Here is a 25,324-nt window from a genome sequence, read left to right as displayed (position 1 = left end):
TATCTCATGGAAGTGTTTTGTTTTGTTTTTTTTTATGTTTCCTTCACCCCCCCTTCCTCCTTCTTCTCGCCCAGCATCTGTATGCCATTCGTATGACATGCGTTTTTTTCTCAGCAACTATTATAATTTGATCATTTACAGTGGTCTAGGCTACAGAATGGTAATGTATCCGTAATAAATGGACGACATATGGTTGATCTCTTCTCTGTGCCGTCCTTCTTTTTTTTTTTTTTTTTCTTTTCTTTATTGCTCCCATAGACTTTGAGTGAGTCTCAGTCTTTTTACGTGATCCTACCTAGAAAGTTGTGATTTCTCCCCCTCTGCCCTCCTTTTCAAATAGGATTGCACTCGGCGTCAAATATGAGCAAACTCTAAAGCAGCTGTGTCTGTTGTGGTGTAAAGGCACTAATCTAGTTATTCTATTGTGGGCTCTGAATGTGACAATTGCCCTAAAATCCTTCTGGGATCACTGTGAAAAGGCACAAGCTGCTTGTGACTATATCAGAGATGTAGATGACATGTAGACTACTGGAGGGCGGAGGGGGGGTTTTCACAAGGATTTTTTGTGTTGATGCATTTCATAATTGTCACAAAGAAGTATAAAAGACATTCTATGGGTTCTTTTTGTTCTACTCTTTTGTGATGGACTCCGTGGTCCCTATATTCTCATTTTGATATGCCGGATGTAATTATATGTTGTGATCTGTATGGTTGTTCTTGAAAATCAATAAAATATTAAAACTGAAATGTAGACTACTATCCTGCCATATAGGATATACATATGAACTTTAGGCACTTCGCAGACAAATTGGGCGATTTTGTTTGTTCCCATCCTCCCTGATGACATGTACTTTTGTTTCATGGGACCATAACCTTTTCCAGCAGACATACCTCCTTCAGGCTAAAAGACTACAAAATTAAAGAGCAAATGGGATCTCATGCTAAAAAAAATGGCTTAGGCCCTGTGCGCACACTGCGTTTTTACCGCGGATTTGCCGCGGTTTTGCTGCAGAAAATGTTCATAACTTTGCTGCAGTCCTTCCCCAGCAAAACCTATCGTAAAAAAAATGCTGTGCGCACACTGCGTTTTTTTTTCACCCAGGTTTTGCTGCGGAATTTCCGCTGCGAAAAAGAAGTAGCATGTCACTTCTTTTCCGCAGGTCCCTGCGTTTTGGAGGGCTGGTAGATCAATCACCCACTGACTCTGGGTCGGCGGAGGATTGATCCCCAGTATCTGGCCAGATGCTCTTCATGTAAAGTTTATGGGGAACACAATCTGGCGCAAAGGGGTAGGAGCAAGCGCTTCATACTCACCGATCACAAGGCGGCTGTCACACTGCTCCCGCGGCAGCTCTTTCATCTTCCAGAGCCGGCCACTCATTAGTCTCATAACATATTCACACTTTCCCTGCTTACCGGTGGCTGTGATTGGTTGCAGTCAGACCCGCCCCCACGCTGAGTGACAGCTGTCTGACTGCAACCAATCAGACGCCGGTGGGCGGGTCTATAGCGTACAGTAAAATAAATAATTAAACAAAAAACTTCTCACAGCTGGGGGCTGGTATTCTCAGGCTTGGGAGAGCCCCAGCCTAAAAATATCAGCCAGCAGCCGCCCGGAATTGCCGCATCCATTAGATGAGACAGTCCTAGGACTTTTCCCAGCTCATCCGAAATTGCCCTGTTGCGGTGGCAATCGGGGTAATAAGAAGTTAATGGTAGCAGCTCATAGCTGCCACTAAGTCCTAGTTTAGTGATGGCAGGCGTCTGAGACACCCCCCTCATCTCTAAACTGTAAGTGAAAGTAAATTAACACAAACACCTCAAAAATCTTTTATTTGAAATAAAAGAAAATAAAGCCCCCTCTTTCACCACTTAATTAACCCCACCAATAACAGCCCTTCAGTTCAGACGTAATCCACACAATGTCCCATGACGCTTCCAGCTCTGCAACACCTGACACAGCAAGCGCCGTAGACCGTAACTGCTCACTGTGAGGGTCAGGTCGTAAGTGAAGTGAGCCGCGCAACAACAGCGGTGACTTCACTCATGTGCTTTGTAGTGACAGGTGGAGGACTCCAGCTGTCACCGCTGATCTTATACTCTCCTCCAGCTAGGCTGCCTTCAGACGCTGGTCTCCTGCTTCCAGGCCAGCTCATGCATATACAGTTTTGCACTGCACAGCCGTCCCGTAAGTAGCAGAGCGCCATAGACAGCCGCATGGGACACAGTATCGCGGAAGACTTCAGCACCACGGACAGAAGGAGGGAGGACAGGTGAGCATCTCTCTGTGCTATCAAAATAACACAGGGACATACCGCAGCATAACCACAGCAAATCCGCAGCAAATCGCGGTAAAACCGCATGCGGATTCCGGGTATGGTTTGCTGTGTTTTTTTACCACAGGTGCAGTAATCTTTCAGAGGGTGCAGAATTTTCTTAAGAAAATTCCATTTTCTAGTACGCACAGGGCCTTAAGCTATGTGCACTCTGGCTTTTTCCGGAAAAATTCACCTGAAAAATCTCTGCAAAAATGCACGTAATGCCCAGCAATGTCAAAACAACATTGATGTCAAAATATTCCATCAGCAGCTGAAAGAAGTGACCTGGTCATTCTTTGGGTGGCATCCAGTCGGAAGCCGCCCGCCTATATATTTCATAGTAGAAAGTAGAAGATGCCATCATCAGAGCAAGTTCAAAACCACTGTCGGCATGTTCTTGACGTGGCTTCACCTGGGAAAACTCTAAAAAAAAACAAAACAAAAAAAAAACCTACCTAACAGTTCAGGAAAAAAAAATGCTGCCGGTGTTTTCATCATTGACAGTGCACATAGCACACTTATGGCAGTCTGTTTTTAAACATTGCAAAGACTGTGGTGGGGGGGAAGGTACGCCTGGTCAGGGCTGGTACGCACATACAAACTGGCAAAGTTTGCATATTTGGTTTGTATATATCATGGCGCACACTCTGCTGCTGCACTTTTTCATATGCATTGAACCCTTCTCATACATTAAAATTAAGAAGAATGTTAGCGTTGCCCATCTCCACCACTGACTTGTCTGTTTTACTAAATACTTGTATTCCACATGAAATAACAATTTTAGAGAATTTTTTTGTAAGACCTTTGGGTTGTACAGTTCCTTTGTCAATCTTTCTTAATATAGTGGGTACGGAAAGTATTCAGACCCCTTTGAATTTTCCACTCTTTGTTTCATTGCAGACATTTGGTAAATTCAAAAAAGTTCAATTTTTTCTCATTAATATACACTAGAAATATCAAAAAACTGACCCGCACATCCAACAAATGTGAACAGGTGCTAACTGACAAAACATAGTAACTATAAATGCATACAGTCGCACACTGAAAAAGCCAAAAATATACAAGGGAAAATATGGCACTGCAAAAGAGAGATATTTAGTTAATAGGTAATAATCTATCTACCTTGCCGTTTGGTGTCCGGGCTTACATGCATTGGTCAATACATAAACTAAATATCTCTCTTTTGCAGTAATGCAGTGCCATATTTTCCCTTGTACATTTTTGGCTTTTTCAGTGTGCGACTGTATGCATTTATAGTTAATATACACTATGCACCCCATCTTGACAGAAAAAACAGAAATGTAGACATATTTGCAAATTCATTAAACAAGAAAAACCGAAATATCACATGGTCTTAAGTATTCATACCCTTTTGCTCAGTATTGAGTAGAAGCACCTTTTTGAGCTAGTACAGCCATGAATCATCTTGGGAATGATGTAACAAGTTTTTCACACCTGGATTTGGAGATCTTCTGCCATTCTTCCTTGCAGATTCCCTCCAGTTCTGTTAGGTTGGATGGTGAATGTTGGTGGACAGCCATTTTCAGGTCTCTCCAGAGATGCTCAATTGGGTTTAGGTCAGGGCTCTGGCTGGGCCAGTCACGAATGGTCACAGAGTTGTTCTGAAGCCACTCCTTTGTTATTTTAGCTGTGTGCTTAGGGTCATTGTCTTGTTGGAAGGTGAACCTTTAGCCAAGTCTGAAGTCCAGAGCACTCTGGAAGAGGTTTTCTTCTAGGATATCTCTGTACTTGGCCGCATTCATCTTTTGTTCACTTGCAACCAGTTGTCCTGCCCCTGCAGCTGAAAAAAAAACCCATAGCATGATTCTGCCACCACCATATTTCACTGTTGGGATTGTATTGGGCAGGTGATGAGCAGTGCCTGGTTTTCTCCACACATACCGCTTAGAATTCTCATCAAAAATTTCTATCTTTGTCTTATCAGACCAGAGAATCTTATTTCTCATATTCTGGGAGTCCTTCATGTGTTTTTTTGCAAACTCTATGCAGGCTTTCATGTCTTGCACTGAGGAGAGGCTTCTGTCGAGCCACTCTGTCATAAAGGCCCAACTGTTGGAGGGCTGCAGTGATAGTTGACTTTGTGGAACTCTCTCCCATCTCCCTACTGCATTTCTGAAGCTCAGCCACAGTGATATTGGGGTTCTTCTTTACCTCTCTCACCAAGGCTCTTCTCCCACGATTGCTCAGTTTGGCTGGACGGCCAGGTCTAGGAAGAGTATATGGAAAGAAGGTATGCACACCAGTGACTGTGTAAGGGGAATATATGAAAAGCCGAAACTGCTGTGTGAATACTGACATGAAAAATCCAATAGCTATATGTAAGAATGAAGGTATGAAAAATGGAATCTGCATTACTGCCATGAACATATGAATCAAGAGAAATTTAGCTATTGAATTGATCAATGCAATAGAGCCCCAACACTACGCCAAAGTATTTCTCTACGTTGGGGTCCCTAGCTAGTGTATGTCCTCTCATGCAGTTAAAAAACTTACCGTGTATGGAAAGCTGAGACCCAGGCTATATATGCGTATAATGTGGACTGGCAATAGGTGTGGGTGGGGCCGGGTTCACAAACGAAAAACTACAAATCAATCAAGAAATAACGTCTGGAACACCATTCTGAGTCTGAACTGGGTGCAAAAACCTAAAAAATCTACACTATATGGAGAGAAGGTATGCACACCAGTGACTATGTAAGGTGTTCCAGACATTATTTCTTGATTGATTTGTAGTCTTTCGTTTGTGAACCCTGCCCCATCCACACCTATTGCCAGTCCACATTATACGCATATATAGCCTGGGTCTCGGCTTTCCATACACGGTAAGTTGTTTTTTTTTTAACTGCATGAGAGGACATACACTAGCTAGGGACCCCAACGTAGAGAAATACTTTGGCGTAGTGTTGGGGCTCTATTGCATTGATCAATTCAGTAGCTAAATTTCTCTTTATTCATATGTTCATGGCAGTAATGCAGATTCCATTTTTCATACCTTCATTCTTACATATAGCTATTGGATTTTTCATGTCAGTATTCACACAGCAGTTTCTGCTTTTCATATATTCCCCTTACATAGTCACTGGTGTGCATACCTTATCTCCATATAGTGATTGGTTGCAGTCAGACACGCTGTCACTCAGGGTGGGGGCTCGTCTGACTGCAGCCAATTACAGCCACTGGTGGGTGGGGGAAGGAGTACATATTCAATTAAGGTAATGAGCAGCCCAGGAAGTGAAGGACCAGCCACAGGAGCAGTGTGACAGCCGTGGCGGTGATTTGGTAAGTATGAAGCGCTTGCTTCATGCTTGTTATTTCTTGTTTGAGGTCTAGGAAGAGTTCTGGTGATCCCAAACTTCTTCCATTAAAGGAATATGGAGGCCACTGTGCTCTTAGGAACCTTGAGTAGTGCAGAAATTCTTTTGTAACCTTGGCCAGATCTGTGCCTTGACACAATTCTGTCTTTGAGCTCCTTGGGCAGTTCCTTTGACCTCAGGATTCTCATTTGGTCAGACATGCACTGTGAGCTGTGAGGTCCTATATAGACAGATGTGTCCCTTTTCAAATCAAGTCCTATCAGTTTAATGAAACACAGCTGGACTCCAATGAAGGCATAGAACGATCTCAAGGACGATCACAAGGAAATGGACAGCATGTGACATAAATATGAGTGTCTGGGCAAATGGTCTGAATTTTTATGACCATGTGATATTTGTTTTTCTTGTTTTAATAAATTTGCAAACATTTCTAGATTTCTGTTTTTGGTTCCTGTCAAGATGGGGTTCAGAGTGTACATTAATGAGAAAAAAAATTAACTTTTTTTTAATTTACCAAATGGCTGCAATGAAACAGAGTGAAAAATGTAAAGGTGTCTCAATACTTTCCATACCCACTGAATGTTAAAATAAATTGACAACTGGGTGTTACCATTCCGCTTGTCAGAAGAGTGTATCGCTACAGTCTAATACTGTCAACACTGATGAGACTATGTCCGTGTACAGGGATGCACTCATACATTTCTAGGAGGAATAACAGAGGGACAGCATAACTCAGAAGTGTAACCTCATGGGTAAGCTTTTACTGAAATAGACATGTCTGAAGAGCTGCCTAGTCCTTCTTAACAATCGCCGATATGCAAAAAAAATAGTGGCCCTTAAGGGGCCTTCTTCATTCATTGACTTTTTAAACGGCGATCAAGAATAAGTGTAAACACCCTCCCATTTCCCCCCCCCTCCCTTCAGCTGAAAATCCCAAGGGTGACAATACTTAGCCCTGCTCTTAGCAGGGCAGATAGGAGTGTGCTGTAGTGCAATCAAGACCAGCAACGCTCATCAGGCCGGACCCCCTGCAGGGGAGTGTAATAAAAGCTGTTTTTTTATGTTCTACAGAGTGACCTAGGCACTTATATATGGTATTCTCGAATGCTGTATACATGGGCTCACTGATTTGGCCGCAGCTTATAGGCGAAAAACCTGGTGACCGATTTCCTTTTTAATTCCTGTGTAGCACCTGAAGGGTTAAAAAAAATTCTGACAACAGTTTAGGTATTTGAAGAGTGCGTTTGGGGAAGTTTCTAATATAAAGGCCCCTCAGAGTCCACTTAAATCTGAGTAGGTCCCTAAGTAAACAGTTTTGTATATTTCTTGAAAAAATGTGAGATTGCTGCTAAACCTTTAGCCCTTTCAACATCCTAACAAAATAGAATGATGAGATGGGAGGACTCCGAGGAAACTGGGACCGGCGGGTCCCTTTTTTTTTTTTTTGGTGTTAACCGGATCCTGTTCAGAATCCGGCCCCCATATAAGTCTATGGGGATCAGAATCCGGAGATGAAAAATGGTGGTAGAAGGGATAGGGGAATGGGAGCAAGCAACGCTGTACTCACCGAGGCTCTGGCATGGCTGTATGCTGCTCCCAAGCCTCGCATTCACTTCTGGTGCCACACATTACGTTCATCACATAGGCACTGCTTTCCCCGCCCACCGGCGCCTGTGATTGGTTGCAGCTAGATGCGCCCTTACCCTGAGTGGCAGCGTGTCAGTTGACTGCTTCCAACCACAAGTGCCAGGACAGCCGGTGGGCGGGGAAAGCAGTGTAACTGAAGGAGCCTGTACACTCCAGCATCTACCATGAGCCAGAATGTACGGGCTCATTCCAGGTTAGTGAGTGTGACTTGCTTAGTTGGTGGGCGTCACAATGTTTCCTCTCCTACACCATAATCATGCTTCAACCCCACCCCCCCATGAGGGGGTATCACCCCCAGACCCTTGCTTCGATTATGAACAGCTCCATGCCCACATGGAATTAGAAAAATGTTTAATGTTTTGAACACGCCCTTATCATGTGATGGGGGCGTGTTGAAATGACGTCATACCTGGAAGGAGCCTGTACACTCTAGCATCTACCATCAGTATCGTGGTATAAAAATAAACAAAACAATTGGCGCAGGGTCCCCCGTATCCTGCTACCGAGCAGATAAAGTCCATGGCTACAGCCTGCAGCCCCAGACTTACGCTTATCTTGGCTGTGTATTAAAAGAAAAGGAACCACATGCTTTTTTTTAAAATTTTAAATAATCAACGTACAGTTCCCCCAATTTTTATTCCTAGCCAAGATAAAGCCAGCTGGGGTCTGGTATTCTCAGGCTGGGGAGGTCCAGCTTAAAAATATCAGCCTCTAGCCGCCCAGAATTGGCGCATCCATTAGATGTGACAAGCCCAGTGCTTTACCCAGCTCTTCCCAATTGCCCTGATGCAGTGGCAATCAGGGTTATAGCAGGGGTTAATAACAGCCTACAGCTGCTACTAAACCATAGATTAGTGATGGCAGTCGTCAACGACACCCCATCACTAATCTGTAAGGAAAAGTAAACAAACACACCAAAAAATCCTTTATTTGGAATAAAATCCACCCTCTTTCACCACTTTATTAACCCCCTAAACACCTTTGCAGATCCGGCGTAATCCACACTAGGTCCGACGACTATCCTGCTTCTGCCACATCCAAGTCACAGCGAGCGCCATAGAGCATGAGGTCACTGAGTTTCACCGACCTGCATCTAATGGCAGAAAAGCGCAGTTGTTTTTGCCAAGAGATGCAGATTTGGTGATTAAATTTTCTCACCATATTCCTACACCTAATCTACACCTCTTGGCAAAAAAAAAACACTTTTTGCCGCGTGTTTCTGCTTGGAGGTGCATATTTGGTGGTGATATTGTCTGCACCAGATTTCAGCACCAAATTTGCAGCTCCTGGCAAATCCCCCCCCCCCTTTTTTTTTTTTTCTTTCTTGCATTTTTGGGCCAAGGGATGCAAATTTGGTGCTAAAATTTTTACACCATATTTCTGCACCTAATCCACACCTCCTGGAACAAAACCCGCATCACTACTACATGTGGCCCTGGTCTGGCACCTACTGAAATCGCGTGGATCCGAACTTTCACAGTCCAGGTCTGCCCATCCCTAATGAAGACAAAAAATATTGACCTTAATTTACCACTAAGAAAGTATATTGTGTCACAAAATAATCTCTGAATCATTAGGATTCGTTAAAGTGGTCTAAAGTTATTACCACAGTGATACTGGTCAGATTTAAGAAAAAAATAAATAAAATGTGTCACCAGGTTTTTGCTACCTAATCTGAGAGCAGCATTACGTAGGGGTAGAGATCCTGATTCCATCGATGCCACTTACTAGGCTTCTTAGTGTAGTTTTGATAATCTACTGCTGATTAAACAGTGATTTTATCATTAGAGGACTACTTGGCAGTAGTCCAGCATATTTATGGGCTCTGTGTAACTGCTAGATCTGCAGCAGAGAAAACATTGATTTTATCAAAATGGCAGCAAACAGCTCAGTAAGTGACACACAGGTGGAATCAGGGTCTCTGTCTCTATATTGTGCATTATGCTGCTCTCTGATTGGGGAGCAAAAACCTGGTGACAGATTCCCTTTGTGGTCAAACTTGGCACTAAGGAGTTAAAGAAACCCTCTCATTATTTTTTTTTGGTTCATTAAATCTGTGTATATGTACGTGTAATGCGAGTGTATTAATACCCACTTCCTGCCTCTTTTATGCTCATCTCAGTGATGACACCGCTCTGCAGTATTTCCACGTCACGCTGTGCTGTGTGTGACCCGACAGTGGCTTTTACATTTTAAATCCATGGAGTATCAGAATGAGAATCCACAGACTTGCACTGTAAAAGAGACTTCTGGGTCACCCATACTGAGCCGGAAAGGCTATAGAGCGGATATCACTGAGAAGAGCAGCCGAACGGGGCAGGTAACGGAGAAAGTATATTAATATACTAATACTAAACTACATGCACATTTGCACAGCTATAAAGGAACCTGGCAATTGTAAAAAGAAAAAAAACACTATTAACCTGGAAATATGCGAATTAATCTGCAGGTTAATAGTGTTTGAAACCTGCCCAGCACCTGCATATTGAACCCCGCTGCGAGGAGGACAAGTACTTTATTCCTCCCGGCAGTGTTTGGCTTTCAGTCACCATTGAGTGTATAGCGCGGCGGCTGTAACAGCACACTTACTGATAGCGGGTTGTAATGTTGAGCAGTGTTTAATGTGCAGGTGCCATCTAGGTTTCAAATGCTATTAATCTGCAGGTTAATATCGTTCTTACATAGTATCATAGTATCATAGTTTTTAAGGTTGAAGGGAGACTCTAAGTCCATCTAGTTCAACCCGTAGCCTAACATGTTGATCCAGAGGAAGGCAAAAAAAACCCCCAATGTGGCAAACAAGTTCCAATGGGGAAAAAATTTCCTTCCTGACTCCACATCCGGCAATCAGACTAGTTCCCTGGATCAATACCCTGTCATAAAATCTAATATACATAACTGGTAATATTAAATTTTTCAAGAAAGGCGTCCAGGCTCTGCTTAAATGTTAGTAGTGAATCACTCATTACAACATCATGCGGCAGAGAGTTCCATAGTCTCACTGCTCGTACAGTAAAGAATCCTCGTCTGTGATTATGATTAAACCTTCTTTCCTCGAGACGTAGCGGATGCCCCCGTGTTCCAGTCGCAGGCCTAGGTGTAAAAAGATCTTTGGAAAGGTCTCTGTACTGTCCCCTCATATCTTTATACATTGTGATTAGATCCCCCCTAAGCCTTCGTTTTTCCAGACTAAATAACCCCAAGTTTAATAACCTGTCTTGGTATTGCAGCCCACCCATTCCTCTAATAATCTTGGTCGCTCTTCTCTGCACCCTCTCCAGTTCAGCTATGTCCTTATATATCGGTGACCAGAATTGTACACAGTATTCTACGTGCAGTCGCACTAGTGACTTGTACAGAGGTAGAACTATATTTTTTTCATGAACACTTATACCTCTTTTAATACATCCCATTATTTTATTAGCCCTGGCAGCAGCTGCCTGACACTGTCCACTAAAGTGAAGTTTACCATCCACCCATACACCCAAGTCTTTTTCTGTGTCTGTTTTACCCAGTGTTCTACAATTAAGTACATAATCATAAATGTTATTTCCTCTACCCAAGTGCATGACCTTACATTTATCTACATTAAACTTCAATTGCCACTTCTCAGCCCAATCCTCCAATTTACATAAATCTCCCTGTAATATAAAATTATCCTCCTCTGTATTGATTACCCTGCAGAGTTTAGTATCATCTGCAAATATTGAAATTCTACTCCGCATGCCCCCAACAAGGTCATTTATAAATATGTTGAAAAGAAGCGGGCCCAATACTGACCCCTGTGGTACCCCACTATGAACTGAGACCCAGTCCGAGTACGTACCATTAATAACCACCCTTTGTTTCCTATCACTGAGCCAGTTTTTAACCCAGTTACACATATTTTCCCCTATCCCCATTATTCTCATTTTATGTACCAACCTTTTGTGTGGCACCGTATCAAAAGCTTTTGAAAAGTCCATATACACAACATCCACTGCATTTCCCTGGTCCAGGCTTGAACTTACCTCTTCATAGAAGCTGATCAAATTAGTTTCACAGGATCGATCCCTCATAAACCCATGTTGATACTCTGTCATAAAGTTATTTTTCTTGAGATACTCCAGTATAGCATCTCTCAAGAAACCCTCAAGGATTTTACCAACTGTAGAGGTTAAACTTACCGGCCTATAATTTCCCGGCTCAGTTTTTGTCCCCTTTTTGAATATTGGCACCACATTTGCTATGCGCCAGTCCTGCGGTACCGACCCTGTTATTAAGGAATCTGAGAAGATTAAAAATAATGGTCTATCTATCACAGAACTCAATTCCTGTAGTACTCTGGGGTGTATGCCATCCGGGCCCGGAGATTTGTCAACCTTAGTGATTTCGAGGCGGCGGCGTACTTCCTGCTGGGTTAAGCAGGTAATATACAAGGGTGAATTTATGGTATCACTGGTCATGTCATCTGCCATGGCATTTTCTTGTATAAAAACCGTAGAAAAAAAGTCATTCAGCAGGTTGGCTTTACCCTCATCCCCTTCCACCATTTCACCAAGACTATTTTTAAGGGGGCCAACACTATCGCTTTTCAGTTTTTTACTGTTTATGTAGTTAAAGAATATTTTAGGATTATTTTTACTTTCTCTCGCAATGAGTCTCTCTGTCTCAAACTTAGCTAACTTAATTTGCTTTTTACATATTTTATTTAATTTTCTATAATTATATAATGCCTCATCACTACCTACCCTCTTTAATTCTTTTAAGGCTTTCTGTTTTTCTTTTATTGCTTCCCTTACAGCTCTATTTAGCCATAGGGGTTTCCTCCTATTTCTAGCATGTTTGTTCCCATAGGGTATATTTTCTGCACAAGCCCTATTCAGGATGCTCATAAAAGTCTCCCATTTGCTTTGTGTACTTTTATTACTTAGTACATCATCCCAGTTTATTGCACTAAGATCATCTCTCAATCGTTTAAAATTTGCTTTCCTGAAGTTTAGTGTCCTTGTAGCCCCTCTACTAGACATCTTACTAAAGAATACATGAAAACTTATTATTTTGTGATCACTATTCCCCAAGTAACACCAAGTACATGTGAAAGGTTTCCTTGAAGCCCTTCATGACATACATGACATATATTTACGTCATGTCATGTCCCCTGCCTTTGATGCGGGCTCAATCACTTGAGTCTGTATTTTTTCCCTTATCATATTGGCTGATTTAATTACCCACGTGCAGCTAACAGCTGCAGAGACTTGGAGATCCAACTACGGCTGCTAACAAGTTAAATCCCGCTGTCAATCTCTGACAGCAAGATTTAACAAGCGCTGGTAAAGGGGCGAGCCATTCTCCGCTCCCATCAGGGATGGGTCAACTGATGACCTCCGTATCTCTGCCATTTAGAATCCTGTGAGCACAGACTGTGAGCTGGCGTTCACAGGAGATTGTGATTTCTGCTGCATAGAGCAGTACTGATGGTGATGCACTGCTCTGTACAGCACAGGCGATAGGGGGACTTGAAGCTGCAATCTTCCTAAGAGAACTAGTAACTACAGTAAAATTTAAAATAAATAAATAAATAAAAAGTAGAGGTTCAAACCAACCACCCCCTATTTTGAACATAAAATGATTAAAAAAAATGTAAACACTTCATATCACTGCATTCAGAAATGTCCAGCCTATCAAAATATAAAATAAATTAATCTGATCGGTAAACAGCAAAATGAGAAAAAAATGTAAAACTCCAGAATGTTCTTTTGCAACATTAAAGGGAACCTAAAACCTAAAATTGTGTAGCCCCAAGTTATCAATAAATAGAGGTGGGAATACAAAAAGAGAGGACCACGGATAATCAAAGTGAAATACAAGATTTATTAAATGTAAATAGAGGTGATACAGGACACACAGTGGAGGCAGGCTAGATGGAAACAGCCTGCCAGGAAACAACCCACAGCAATACCAGGACACACCACCAGATGGCAAAACCTGCTGACAGGCAGCAATATAATGGAATATTGTACAAAGTGTAAAATGGCCCGTGAAAGGTCAAAAGGGACAGTGTAAAGAGAACAGTTTAAGTAGGAGATCTGTAGAATCCCCTAGAAAGTCCCAATGGCAAGGGGGCATGAATAATTAATCAGTATTACCTTGCGTCATGTCAGAGCAGAGATGGTGGATGTGTCCGGGCGTGGCGGCGGGGCCCGGACACATCCACCATCTCTGCTCTGACATGACGCAAGGTAATACTGATTAATTATTCATGCCCCCTTGCCATTGGGACTTTCTAGGGGATTCTACAGATCTCCTACTTAAACTGTTCTCTTTACACTGTCCCTTTTGACCTTTCACGGGCCATTTTACACTTTGTACAATCTTCCATTATATTGCTGCCTGTCAGCAGGTTTTGCCATCTGGTGGTGTGTCCTGGTATTGCTGTGGGTTGTTTCCTGGCAGGCTGTTTCCATCTAGCCTGCCTCCACTGTGTGTCCTGTATCACCTCTATTTACATTTAATAAATCTTGTATTTCACTTTGATTATCCGTGGTCCTCTCTTTTTGTATCCCCACCTCTATTTATTGATAACTTGGGGCTACACAATTTTAGGTTTTATATTTCTTGTGGACCCTTTCCGGTCATAGGAAAGTTTGTTTAGGTTATATTAAAGGGAACCTGTCACCTAGAATATGCGATCTGACATATTAGCAGACGCATATTTGCCCTAATAGCAGCTCCCTACCCATCCCTGTGCTGTAAAATTGTGTAATATGAAAGTAATAAAAAACGTTTTATTACTTTCATATTTCCTATGTAAATTACAGAGCTGCTGGCCCCATGGGGGGCGCCTTGCCCTATGGGCGTCTGCATACTCTCAGTGGTACCACGCCCCTCTGGACGTGATACCATGGAGCCACATGAGCGACGTCCCCGTCGCTCATTCTATTCTGCGCACATTTATACTTACCATTGCGGCCGGCTTCAGATGCGCAGTGCGCGTCTGAAACTGACAAGGAGAAACCCGGAAGAGAAGCCTGCCGCAATGGTAAGTTTTTTTACAAACTTCTGATTTTTTTTTTTTTTTTTTTTTTTTTATTCTCCCACCGCTTAAAAAATCCAAACTAATACATATTTGGTATCTAGATACTGGTACTGACCTGGAAAATCATATTGCCAGGTCAGTTTAACCATACAGTGAACATGGTGAATACAAAAAAAACGTTTGTGGAATTGCATTTTTTTTTTTTTTTTTTGCAATTTCACCGCACTTAGATTTTTTCTTTTCCCCATTTTCCAGTTAAGTAGATCGTAGAATTAATGGTTTCATTAAAGATTACAACTCGTCTCGCAATAAAAAACAAAAAACAAGCCTTCATATGGATATATTTCTGGAAAAAGAAAAGTTATGGCTCTTGGAAGAAAGGGAGGAAAAAACAAAAGCATAAAATGTAAAATGGTCATTGCATGAAGAGGTTAATTAAAGGAAAAAAATTAAACTTCATGGGAGGGCTCTTTAAGAAATGAATACACTGTATTTCTTATCCTACAAAAATTCTAAGTTGCAGCAGGAAGTACTCCCAGAGCTGCACTCATAATTTTGCTAGTTGATCTCCTTTTTTTTATTTCCCAACCTGATGCCTCTTACAAAATTACAGCGCCTATCGTGCTCTGAAAACTGGTATCAGCTATGGAGCCTTAGGTTCAAGAATGCATGACTTGTTCCTGTATTAGATTATTGGACAGTGCTTGGTTAAAAGACTACACGTCCCAGAACAGGCTGTAATATTGGGTCATTATCAGCTAGTGAATGCAATGGACTTGAAGCGTTACTCTACATTTTATGGCTGCACATAATGGTCCAAGCTAAATGTACCCAAGTGTTACCCTGAATAACTAGCTCCAGGCTACTGAACACAGTACTTTCTCTGATCCGGTTTCTTTTGGTCTGTCTTCATTTTTCAGGAGTGTACTTTGAGAAGGTGCTGAAGAGCTCGGACACCTCTCTGTGGGTGAGGAACATTCAGATGTACATCTCTGGCATCATCGTGACATTAGCCGGTGTCTTTATTACTGATGGAGGCGGTATCATGGAGAAAGGGTTTTTCTTTGGCTACACTTACCTTGTTTGGGTTGTAGTCTGTAAGTACAAGCATGTGTCACAGATTGTCAATAAAAAAAAAAAAACCCAGTAGCAATTTTCTGTAGATGCTTCACTGAAGAGAGTACCACGATGATTAATAATCTTATTAACCCTTGTCTGGTGCCATGAAAAAAAAAGAGTAGTTGTACCAATCTGCATGGGGGTCACATTGACCCTATGGTACTAGACAAGGATTAATGCAAAGTGCCTATGATGTTGTGGTCTACGCTGGTAGTATGAGGTTTGCAGGACTCTACCAAAGTGAGCATGAGCTACCAAAGTGGGTTGGGATCAGGTCTTTCTGCTTAACTCTATTGGACACATATACAGTGTGTCCACCCATACATATCCTGTCCACCACCATTAACTTGAGAACAGCGGCAGCTATAGGCATAGAAGTGGTGTCTAGGTATAGTAAAGTATCCATGCGCTACGCAATGAAACCACCTATAGCGCCACCTGATGGAAAACAACGGAGTTAGCATTTTTATCTCGAAAACAGAACGAGAGAGAAAAAATATGAATTAAAAAATTGTAGGGCATCATCAATTCAATACGAATCGACACCTTGCATACAGAAATGCTATGATTAGAATGTGTCAAACTCACAAGGCTGCGGACGTGAAGCGATACCTCATGGAGACCTTCCTACAAGTCATTGGGTATGGTGGCTGTGTGGAGTGGCCTCTACACTCACCTGACCTGACCCCATTGGACTTCTTTCTGTGAGGTCACATCAAACAGCAGGTGTATGCGACCCCTCCACCAACATTGCAGGACCTACGACGATGTATCACAGATGCTTGTGCAAACATGACACCTACCATATTGCACAACGTGCAACAAGATACAGTATGCTGTCCAGATGTGCATTGCAGCTGACGGTGGCCACTTTGAGCTTCAAAGTTAAATGAGTGCCATATACGTGACCAGCATTCAATGTTTTCGGGGGTCATGGGTTTCATATCATAGCATTTCTGTATGCAAGGTGTCGATTCGTATTGAATTGATGATGCCCTACAACTTTAATACACTTTTTTACTCTCTCGTTCCGTTTTTCAGATAAAAATGCTAACTGTATGCATGTGTGCGTAAAATAAATAAATATATAAAATATATTTCTGGCCTATAAAGGAGCTGGAGCGCCAGTGTGTCTTCTGTGTACCCTGTGAGCTGTGGTGGAGGATGGCTTATGGGGTGAAATATTTTGATTAATGATGAAGAGGGCTGAAGTTTGCAGAATTATGTGTAAATTAGTATGTGATCTTTGGTACTGTCATATTCTACTGTAATGTTTAGAAGTTGAGTGACTTTTCTGACCGTTCTCTTGCAGTGCTGGCTAGTGTGGGTGGTCTCTACACATCGGTTGTAGTAAAATACACAGATAATATCATGAAAGGCTTCTCAGCAGCGGCCGCTATTGTCATCTCCACCATTGCATCGGTGCTGCTCTTCGGATTACAGATAAGTATGTCACAACGTAATTTATGGGATTATATAAACTATAGGTGTAGAACAGTCTTCCCTTCTCAAGGGCTGGCCTTAATTTCTTACCTGTAATTACATGCTAGTCTTATTTTTGGATCCAGCTTAGAGTTCCAAGCTCTCTACCTTGGTTCGATCACAAGAAATTCTTTGTTTATTATTTCAGGTATAGCAAATTATATACTGTAGCACACAGGTACATCATAGGCTCCATTCAACCTCTATTTGCAATTCAGATTTATTAGTAAAAAATCCAATTTCTTTGTCGCTCCATTGGGAGACCCAGACAATTGGGTGTATAGCTTCTGCCTCCGGAGGCCACACAAAGTATTACACTTTAAAAAGTGTAACCCCTCCCCTCTGCCTATACACCCTCCCGTGCATCACGGGCTCCTCAGTTTTATGCTTTGTGTTGAAGGAGGCACACATTCACTCAAGCTCCACATTTTAGTCAGCAGCAGCTGCTGATTGTATCGGATGGAAGAAAAGAGGGCCCCAGGGCCCCCGGCATGCTCCCTTCTCACCCCACTAAGTCGGCGGTGCTGTTAAGGTTGAGGTACCCATTGCGGGTACAGAGGCTGGAGCCACATGCCGTTTTCCTTCCCCATCCCTTAGAGGCTCTGGGAGAAGTGGGATCCTATCCGGTCATCCATTCACTGGGACCGGGCTCCCTCTGCAGCCCCTGTGGGAATCTGCCGGACAGGAGACTTGGTATCATCAGGGACATGGCCCTGCATCTAAAGGTACTCTGTGTCCCCATGGGGATGGTGCATGGAGCGCTTGTGTCACACACGCTGCAGCGGCTGCTGTTTTTTTGTGACGACCGGGACTTCCGCGCCGACCGCGCCTGTTTGCCGGCCGCGGTATTAAATTTAGTCCCCGGCTTCATGCGGCCTAATACCATAACTCCCACCCCCGGGCCTGCCAGTCAGGGGTAAGGGCAGGACGGTCGACCTGACGTCGACAGTGAGGGCTGGAGCATACTTTAGGTGTCGTCCTCCCCCCTCACTGATCACTGTGGGGCACCAGATTCCCGCACTTTATTAGTCGCCGCCCACGGCTCCCTCCTCCCCTGAGAGCTCCGGCAGCCATTTTTACAATCATTCTGCCGGTGGAGGATTTCAGGAACGAGCTCTGCAGCTCTGGGAGGCCCAAGGCAGGGAATCTGGTGGACACACAACCGCTTTGGGCGGTCGGTAAGCCACACCGGTCACCCGGTGCTGGTCCCCCTAGGGTGCCGAAGTGTGTGTGTGTATATATATATATATATATTTGTATACATTTTCTCGGTTCGGCCGCATTGTTTTGCTTTTGGCTATATACCCTCAGTGATCACTCTCCTAGGAGACAACAGCATGTCGTCCACAAGGAGCAAGGGTGCCAAGACACAGGGTTATTTTGCAACCTGTACCTCTTGTGCGGCTATGTTACCTGCAGGTTCCACCTACCCTCACTGTGAGCAATGCTCGGCCCCTGTTGCACTCGCTCAGCCGGAGCCTCGGGCGCTGGGGGGACCCTCAGCTCAGGAAGAACCGCTGGCTCCCCCTGTCCAGGTGGCAGGGACAGAGTTTGCAGTTTTGGCTGAGAAACTCTCTGAGTCGCTTTCACAATCCATGGCTCAGTCTATGGATAAATGGTCTGCTAAGATACTAGAAGCCTCGCAGTCCAGATCGGTCCTTACACAGGCCCTGGGCACTGTGGGATCATCACCCCCAGGCCCCTCTCGGTCTGCGCCGCAGCGTGCTCCTGGGGTGGCACCTAGGTCTCACGGGGAGGACTCCGGCACGGACCGCAGTCCCAGACCGGCTAAGCGGGCTCGCTGGGAATCTTCCCCGACTTCATCACGCTGTTCGGGGTCTCAGCTTGAGGACTCTCTGGAGGATGAAGCGGATGTCGCAGCTCAGGGCTCTGACCCTGACGTTGCTCTCAATCTTGATACACCTGAAGGGGACGCCATAGTAAATGACCTTATAGCGTCCATCAACCAGGTGCTAGATCTTTCTCCCCCAACTCCACCTATAGAGGAGTCGGCTTCGCAGCAGGAGAAACACCAGTTTAGGTTTCCCAAACGTACACGGAGTGCGTTTTTCGATCACTCTAACTTCAGAGATGCTGTCCAGAAGCACAGAGCATTTCCGAACAAGCGCTTTACTAAGCGTCTTATTGACACACGTTACCCCTTCCCCTCTGACGTAGTTAAGGGTTGGGCTCAATGTCCCAAGGTGGATCCTCCAGTCTCTAGACTGGCGGCTAGATCTGTAGTATCAGTGGCAGATGGCTCATCGCTCAAGGATGCCACTGACAGGCAGATAGAGCTCCTGATGAAATCCATCTATGAAGCCACAGGCGCGTCTTTTGCCCCGGCCTTTGCAGCAGTGTGGGCACTCCAAGCTATCTCAGCTTGTCTGTCGGAGATTAATGCGGTCACACGTACCTCTGCTCCGCAAGTTGCGTCTTTGACTTCTCAGGCGTCGGTATTTTCATCCTACGCCATGAATGCCGTCCTGGACTCTGCTAGCCGTACAGCGGTAGCGTCCGCCAATTCGGTGGCAGTCTGCAGGGCCATGTGGCTACGCGAATGGAAGGCAGACTCTGCTTCCAAGAAGTTCTTAACCGGTTTGCCGTTTTCTGGCGACCGATTGTTTGGCGAGCGATTGGATGAAATTATTAAGCAATGCAAGGGAAAGGACTCGTCCTTACACCAGTCCAAACCAAACAGACCTCAGCAACAGAAAATTCAATTGAGGTTTCGGTCCTTTCGGCCCTCAGCCAGATCCCAATCCTCCTCGTCCAACAGGCCACAGAAGGGCCAGAGGAACTCTTATGCATGGCGGTCTAAGTCACGTCCTCCAAAGACCGCCGGAGGCACTGTCTCCAAGGCGGCCTCCTCATGACTTTTGGCCTCCCCAAACCGCATCCTCGGTCGGTGGCAGGCTCTCCCGCTTTTGCGACGCCTGGTGGCCACATGTCCAAGACCGATGGGTGAGAGACATTCTGTCTCACGGTTACAGGATAGAGTTCAGCTCTCGTCCTCCGACTCGTTTCTTCAGAACATCTCCGCCCCCCGAGCGAGCCGATGCACTTTTTCAGGCGGTGAACACTCTGAAGACAGAAGGAGTTGTGATCCCCGTCCCCCTTCAGGAACGTGGTCGCGGTTTTTACTCCAACTTGTTCGTGGTGCCAAAAAAGGACGGATCATTCCGTCCCGTTCTGGACCTCAAACTGCTCAACAGACACGTGAGAACCAGACGGTTTCGGATGGAATCTCTCCGCTCAGTCATCGCTTCGATGTCCCAAGGAGACTTCCTAGCATCAATCGACATCAGGGATGCTTATCTCCATGTGCCGATCGCACCAGAGCATCAACGCTTCCTGCGTTTCGCCATCGGGGACGAACACCTTCAGTTTGTGGCACTGCCTTTCGGCCTGGCGACAGCCCCACGGGTCTTCACCAAGGTCATGGCATCCGTTGTGGCGGTCCTACACTCTCAGGGCCACTCGGTGATCCCTTACTTAGACGATCTCCTAGTCAAGGCACCCTCCCGGGTGGCATGTCAACACAGCCTGACCGTCGCTCTGAAGACTCTCCAGAGGTTCGGGTGGATCATCAATTTCCCAAAGTCAAAATTGACACCGACCCAATCACTGACTTACCTCGGGATGGAGTTTCATACTCTCTCAGCGATAGTCAAGCTACCGCTGGACAAACAGCGTTCGCTGCAGACAGGGTTGCACTCTCTTCTTCGGGGCCAGTCTCACCCCTTGAGGCGCCTCATGCACTTCCTGGGGAAGATGGTGGCAGCAATGGAAGCAGTCCCCTTTGCGCAGTTTCATCTGCGTCCACTCCAATGGGACATTCTCCGCAAATGGGACAGGAGGTCGACGTCCCTAGACAGGAACGTCTCTCTTTCCCTGGCAGCCAAAACCTCTCTTCAGTGGTGGCTTCTTCCCACTTCTCTGTCGAAGGGAAAATCCTTCCTGCCCCCATCCTGGGCTGTGGTCACGACGGACGCGAGTCTGTCAGGGTGGGGAGCAGTTTTTCTCCACCACAGGGCTCAGGGAACCTGGACTCCGACAGAGTCCTCCCTTCAGATCAATGTTCTGGAGATAAGGGCAGTGTATCTAGCCCTAAAGGCGTTCCATCGGTGGCTGGAGGGCAGGCAGATCCGCATACAGTCGGACAACGCCACGGCGGTCGCGTACATCAACCACCAGGGCGGCACGCGCAGCCGTCAAGCCTTCCAGGAAGTTCGGCGGATTCTGCTGTGGGCGGAGGCCACAGCCTCCACCATCTCCGCAGTTCACATCCCGGGCGTAGAAAACTGGGAAGCAGACTTCCTCAGTCGCCAGGGCATGGACGCAGGGGAATGGTCTCTTCACCCGGACGTGTTTCGAGAGATCTGTTGCCGCTGGGGGAACACCAGACGTCGATTTCATGGCGTCTCGGCACAACAACAAAGTCCCGGCATTCATGGCACGGTCTCAAGATCACAGAGCTCTGGCGGCGGACGCATTAGTTCAGGATTGGTCGCAGTTTCGACTTCCCTATGTGTTTCCTCCTCTGGCGATGCTGCCCAGAGTGTTACGCAAGATCAGGTCCGACTGCCGCCGCGCCATCCTCGTTGCTCCAGACTGGCCGAGGAGGTTGTGGTACCCGGATCTGTGGCACCTCACGGTGGGTCAACCGTGGGCACTCCCAGACCGTCCAGACTTGCTGTCTCAAGGGCCATTTTTCCATCTGAATTCTGCGGCCCTCAGCCTGACTGTGTGGCCATTGAGTCCTGGCTCCTAGCGTCCTCAGGGTTATCTCAAGATGTCATTGCCACTATGAGACAGGCCAGGAAACCAACGTCCGCCAAGATCTATCACAGGGCTTGGAGGATCTTCTTATCCTGGTGCTCTGATAAGGGTTTTACCCCCTGGCCGTTTGCCTTACCCACGTTTCTTTCCTTCCTTCAATCCGGAATGGACAAGGGTTTGTCTCTCGGCTCTCTCAAGGGACAAGTATCGGCGCTTTCCGTGTTTTTTCAAAAGCGTCTAGCCAGGCTTCCGCAGGTCCGCACATTCCTGCAGGGAGTTTGCCACATAGTCCCACCTTACAAGCGGCCGCTGGAACCCTGGGATCTTAACAGGGTCCTAAGGGCTCTTCAGAAACCACCTTTCGAGCCGCTGCGGAATGTTTCTTTATCACGTCTTTCGCAGAAGGTGGCTTTTCTAGTGGCAGTTACATCGCTCCGTAGAGTGTCGGAGCTAGCAGCGTTGTCATGCAAAGCCCCCTTCCTGGTTTTTCACCAGGATAAGGTGGTTCTGCGTCCGGTCCCGGAATTTCTCCCTAAGGTGGTATCCCCTTTTCATCTCAATCAGGATATCTCCTTACCTTCATTTTGCCCTCATCCAGTTCACCAATGTGAAAAGGATTTGCACTTGTTAGATCTAGTGAGAGCACTCCGGCTCTACGTGTCTCGCACGGCGCCCCTGCGCCGTTCTGATGCGCTCTTTGTCCTTGTCGCTGGCCAGCGTAAGGGGTCGCAGGCTTCCAAGTCAACCTTGGCTCGGTGGATCAAGGAACCGATTCTTGAAGCCTACCGTTCTTCTGGGCTTCCGATTCCTTCAGGGCTGAAAGCCCATTCTACCAGAGCCGTGGGTGCGTCCTGGGCATTGCGGCACCGGGCTACGGCTCAGCAGGTGTGTCAGGCAGCTACCTGGTCTAGTCTGCACACTTTCACGAAACACTATCAGGTGCATACCTATGCTTCGGCAGATGCCAGTCTAGGTAGGCGAGTCCTTCAGGCGGCGGTTGCCCACCTGTAAGAGGGGGCCGTTTTCGGCTCTTTTTATCGAGGTATTCTTTTACCCACCCAGGGACTGCTTTTGGACGTCCCAATTGTCTGGGTCTCCCAATGGAGCGACAAAGAAGAAGGGAATTTTGTTTACTTACCGTAAATTCCTTTTCTTCTAGCTCCTATTGGGAGACCCAGCACCCGCCCCTGTTCCCTTCGGGCTGTTGTTCTTTTGTGTACACATGTTGTTCATGTTGAATTGTTCCTTTGGTTCATGGTTTCAGTTCTCCGAACATCCTTCGGATTGAATTTACCTTAGACCAATTTATAAGTTTCCTCCTTCCTGCTTTTGCACCAAAACTGAGGAGCCCGTGATGCACGGGAGGGTGTATAGGCAGAGGGGAGGGGTTACACTTTTTAAAGTTTAATACTTTGTGTGGCCTCCGGAGGCAGAAGCTATACACCCAATTGTCTGGGTCTCCCAATAGGAGCTAGAAGAAAAGGAATTTACGGTAAGTAAACAAAATTCCCTTCTTTTCTGCTACATGCAATAAACCTAGAAACAAAAAAACATTTCTAGCTGAACACAACTAATAGAACAAATGGTTCCTCCAAAATCAATATGGCGTAATTATCAACTACTATAGTCTCAATGACCATTTTCTTTGGTTGTTATGACTTGCTGCAACCCTAATAAATAGCCAGACACCAACTTCTGAGCCCATTTTGAATAGTTTTTTTTTTCTCTAATGGTAAGGCAGTGTGCACACGCTGAGTTTTTTGGTGCAGATTGTTGCCCAAATCTGCATGTCTATCCTTATGCCAGCAAAGTCAATGAGAATTCTCCAGCATGTCAATTGTTGGTGCGTTTTTGAGCCCTTCCAGCCATTGATCTTGTAAAAAAAAAAAAAAAATGCACCAAAAAACACATGGGTTTACTGGTGTGTTTTTCTGTCGCAAGAGGTGTGTTTTTTTTGTTGCAGAAAATTTCTACACCTATCCTAAGACTGCGTGCAAAATAAGACTATGTTCACAATGAGCTTTTTGAGAAGTTCAAAACCCATGAGTTTTTCCAAGAAGAAACTTTTTTGGGCATTTCTGAAGACCCTTTTCTTTACCTGAAGCAGTGTCTAGTTTGGAGGTTTCCTTCAGCATCCTTTTTAGAGTGACATTCACCTTCTTTTTTTCACCGGGTGTTTTTAAGTGTCAGCTCAAAAAACTCAGTATGAACATAGGCTAAGAGCTCCTGAAAAAGTGATCTTCGACTAAAAGTTCATGTTCACACCAATTTTGTTTTGATTGGATCTTCTCCAAAATCTTATGGTGAATTAAGTGAAGTCAAAGGTGCCAAACAATCTGGCTGCATTGATTAAGCCAGGCTTTGGCTCCAGCTTCTGATTTACCAATATTTTATGGTCTCTACGCCTTAATATATTGTTTCTGTAAATGATTGTCCTTGTGGTACAAATGTGTTCTATACAAACAGTAATGTGACCTTTTGTCTAATATGAGCACCGACCTATTAACCATATTGTATTCTTTCTTCTAGCATTAACATTTGCTGTTGGAGCTCTGCTTGTTTGCGTCTCCATATACACATATGGGCTACCCAGAAAAGACACCACCAAGCTTGAAATAAAGGACACCAGCAGCAACCTCAGTGAAAAACTAATCAATGTTTGATGGACCATGGACAATTTTTACTGTACTGTACTGTAAATATACAATAGTTATTGTAATAATTTCTTCTGACGCTTCAATCCAAAAGGGTCAGAGTGACCGCTGCAGTAGCTGGTACTGCACATTTGGAAAGCACATCTACCAATGAATGCAACAGCACAGTTTTCGATGGAGGTCAATCAGTATTTGTTTTAATTCTAATGGGGCCATATCTAGTATGTGAATCAGCGTAAGTCGGAATGAACATCTCTTCTAGCGTCAACTTTGTGGTGGATCATATGGAAGCAAAATTCACTGATGGCAGACGTCCTAGGAGGGCACATATCCAGGAACTATTCATCATAATGATCTCCTCTAAGACACTGCTCAAGAGACTTCAAGTTTCAGTCCAAAGACTTCAACTGTCCTGTTTATACTGTCAGTGTATTTTTCAATCTTTTAACATATCATGATATTTTGCACTTTTTTTTTCTTTTAATTTTGCCATAGTGACTTTTTTTTTTAATAAAAAAAAAATGAAAAAAGTAGGTGCAAATTTTGTCAAACTACTGGGAACATAAAGGTAACTTTTCATGGAAAGCTTCCTGAAGACTTCTGCCTCAAAATTAATTTGTTATAGTATTCACATTCATAGATTACTAGCTGTAGTACTCGGGCGTTGCCCGGGATAGTAACTGTCTCTCTGTCTCTCTCCCAGTCTCTGCTTATGGGTGGAAACACATCTATGCGAGTAAAATCGGTCCGACTGGGCTGAAAAAAACTCGGCTGATTTTAGTTCACGTTAGGTGCGAGTGCAACGCGAATGCGATGCTATTTCTGAGATTTTACTAGCGTGTGTAATGCGTGTGTAATGCGTATTTTTTACTATGTCATCTGCCATTCAGCGCTGCTACATGGCCGCTGACAGCAGACACAGACAGCCATGTAGCAGAGCTGAATGGCAGATGACAGCAGACACAGACA

At 44.9% G+C, this 25,324-nt stretch overlaps 1 protein-coding gene across 1 annotated transcript in view; it reads left to right on the top strand.

The window, feature by feature from the left end:
- Positions 1-24,928, top strand: part of SLC35A1 (solute carrier family 35 member A1) — a 48,596-nt gene extending 23,668 nt beyond the window's left edge. Inside the window, exons 6-8 of the mRNA XM_075338414.1 lie at positions 15,239-15,415; positions 16,750-16,884; positions 24,231-24,928. Of these exons, the coding sequence (XP_075194529.1) occupies positions 15,239-15,415; positions 16,750-16,884; positions 24,231-24,364 (446 nt within the window). The 3' untranslated portion in view covers positions 24,365-24,928. The remainder of the gene's footprint in view (positions 1-15,238; positions 15,416-16,749; positions 16,885-24,230) is intronic.
- Positions 24,929-25,324: the final 396 nt, after the last annotated feature.

The sequence above is a fragment of the Anomaloglossus baeobatrachus genome, chromosome 3 (genome assembly GCF_048569485.1).
Source record: "Anomaloglossus baeobatrachus isolate aAnoBae1 chromosome 3, aAnoBae1.hap1, whole genome shotgun sequence".
Classification (NCBI taxonomy): Eukaryota; Metazoa; Chordata; class Amphibia; order Anura; family Aromobatidae; genus Anomaloglossus; species Anomaloglossus baeobatrachus.
The sequence above is the reverse complement of the archived record's forward strand: the minus strand, read 5'-3'. Positions and strand labels throughout refer to the sequence as shown.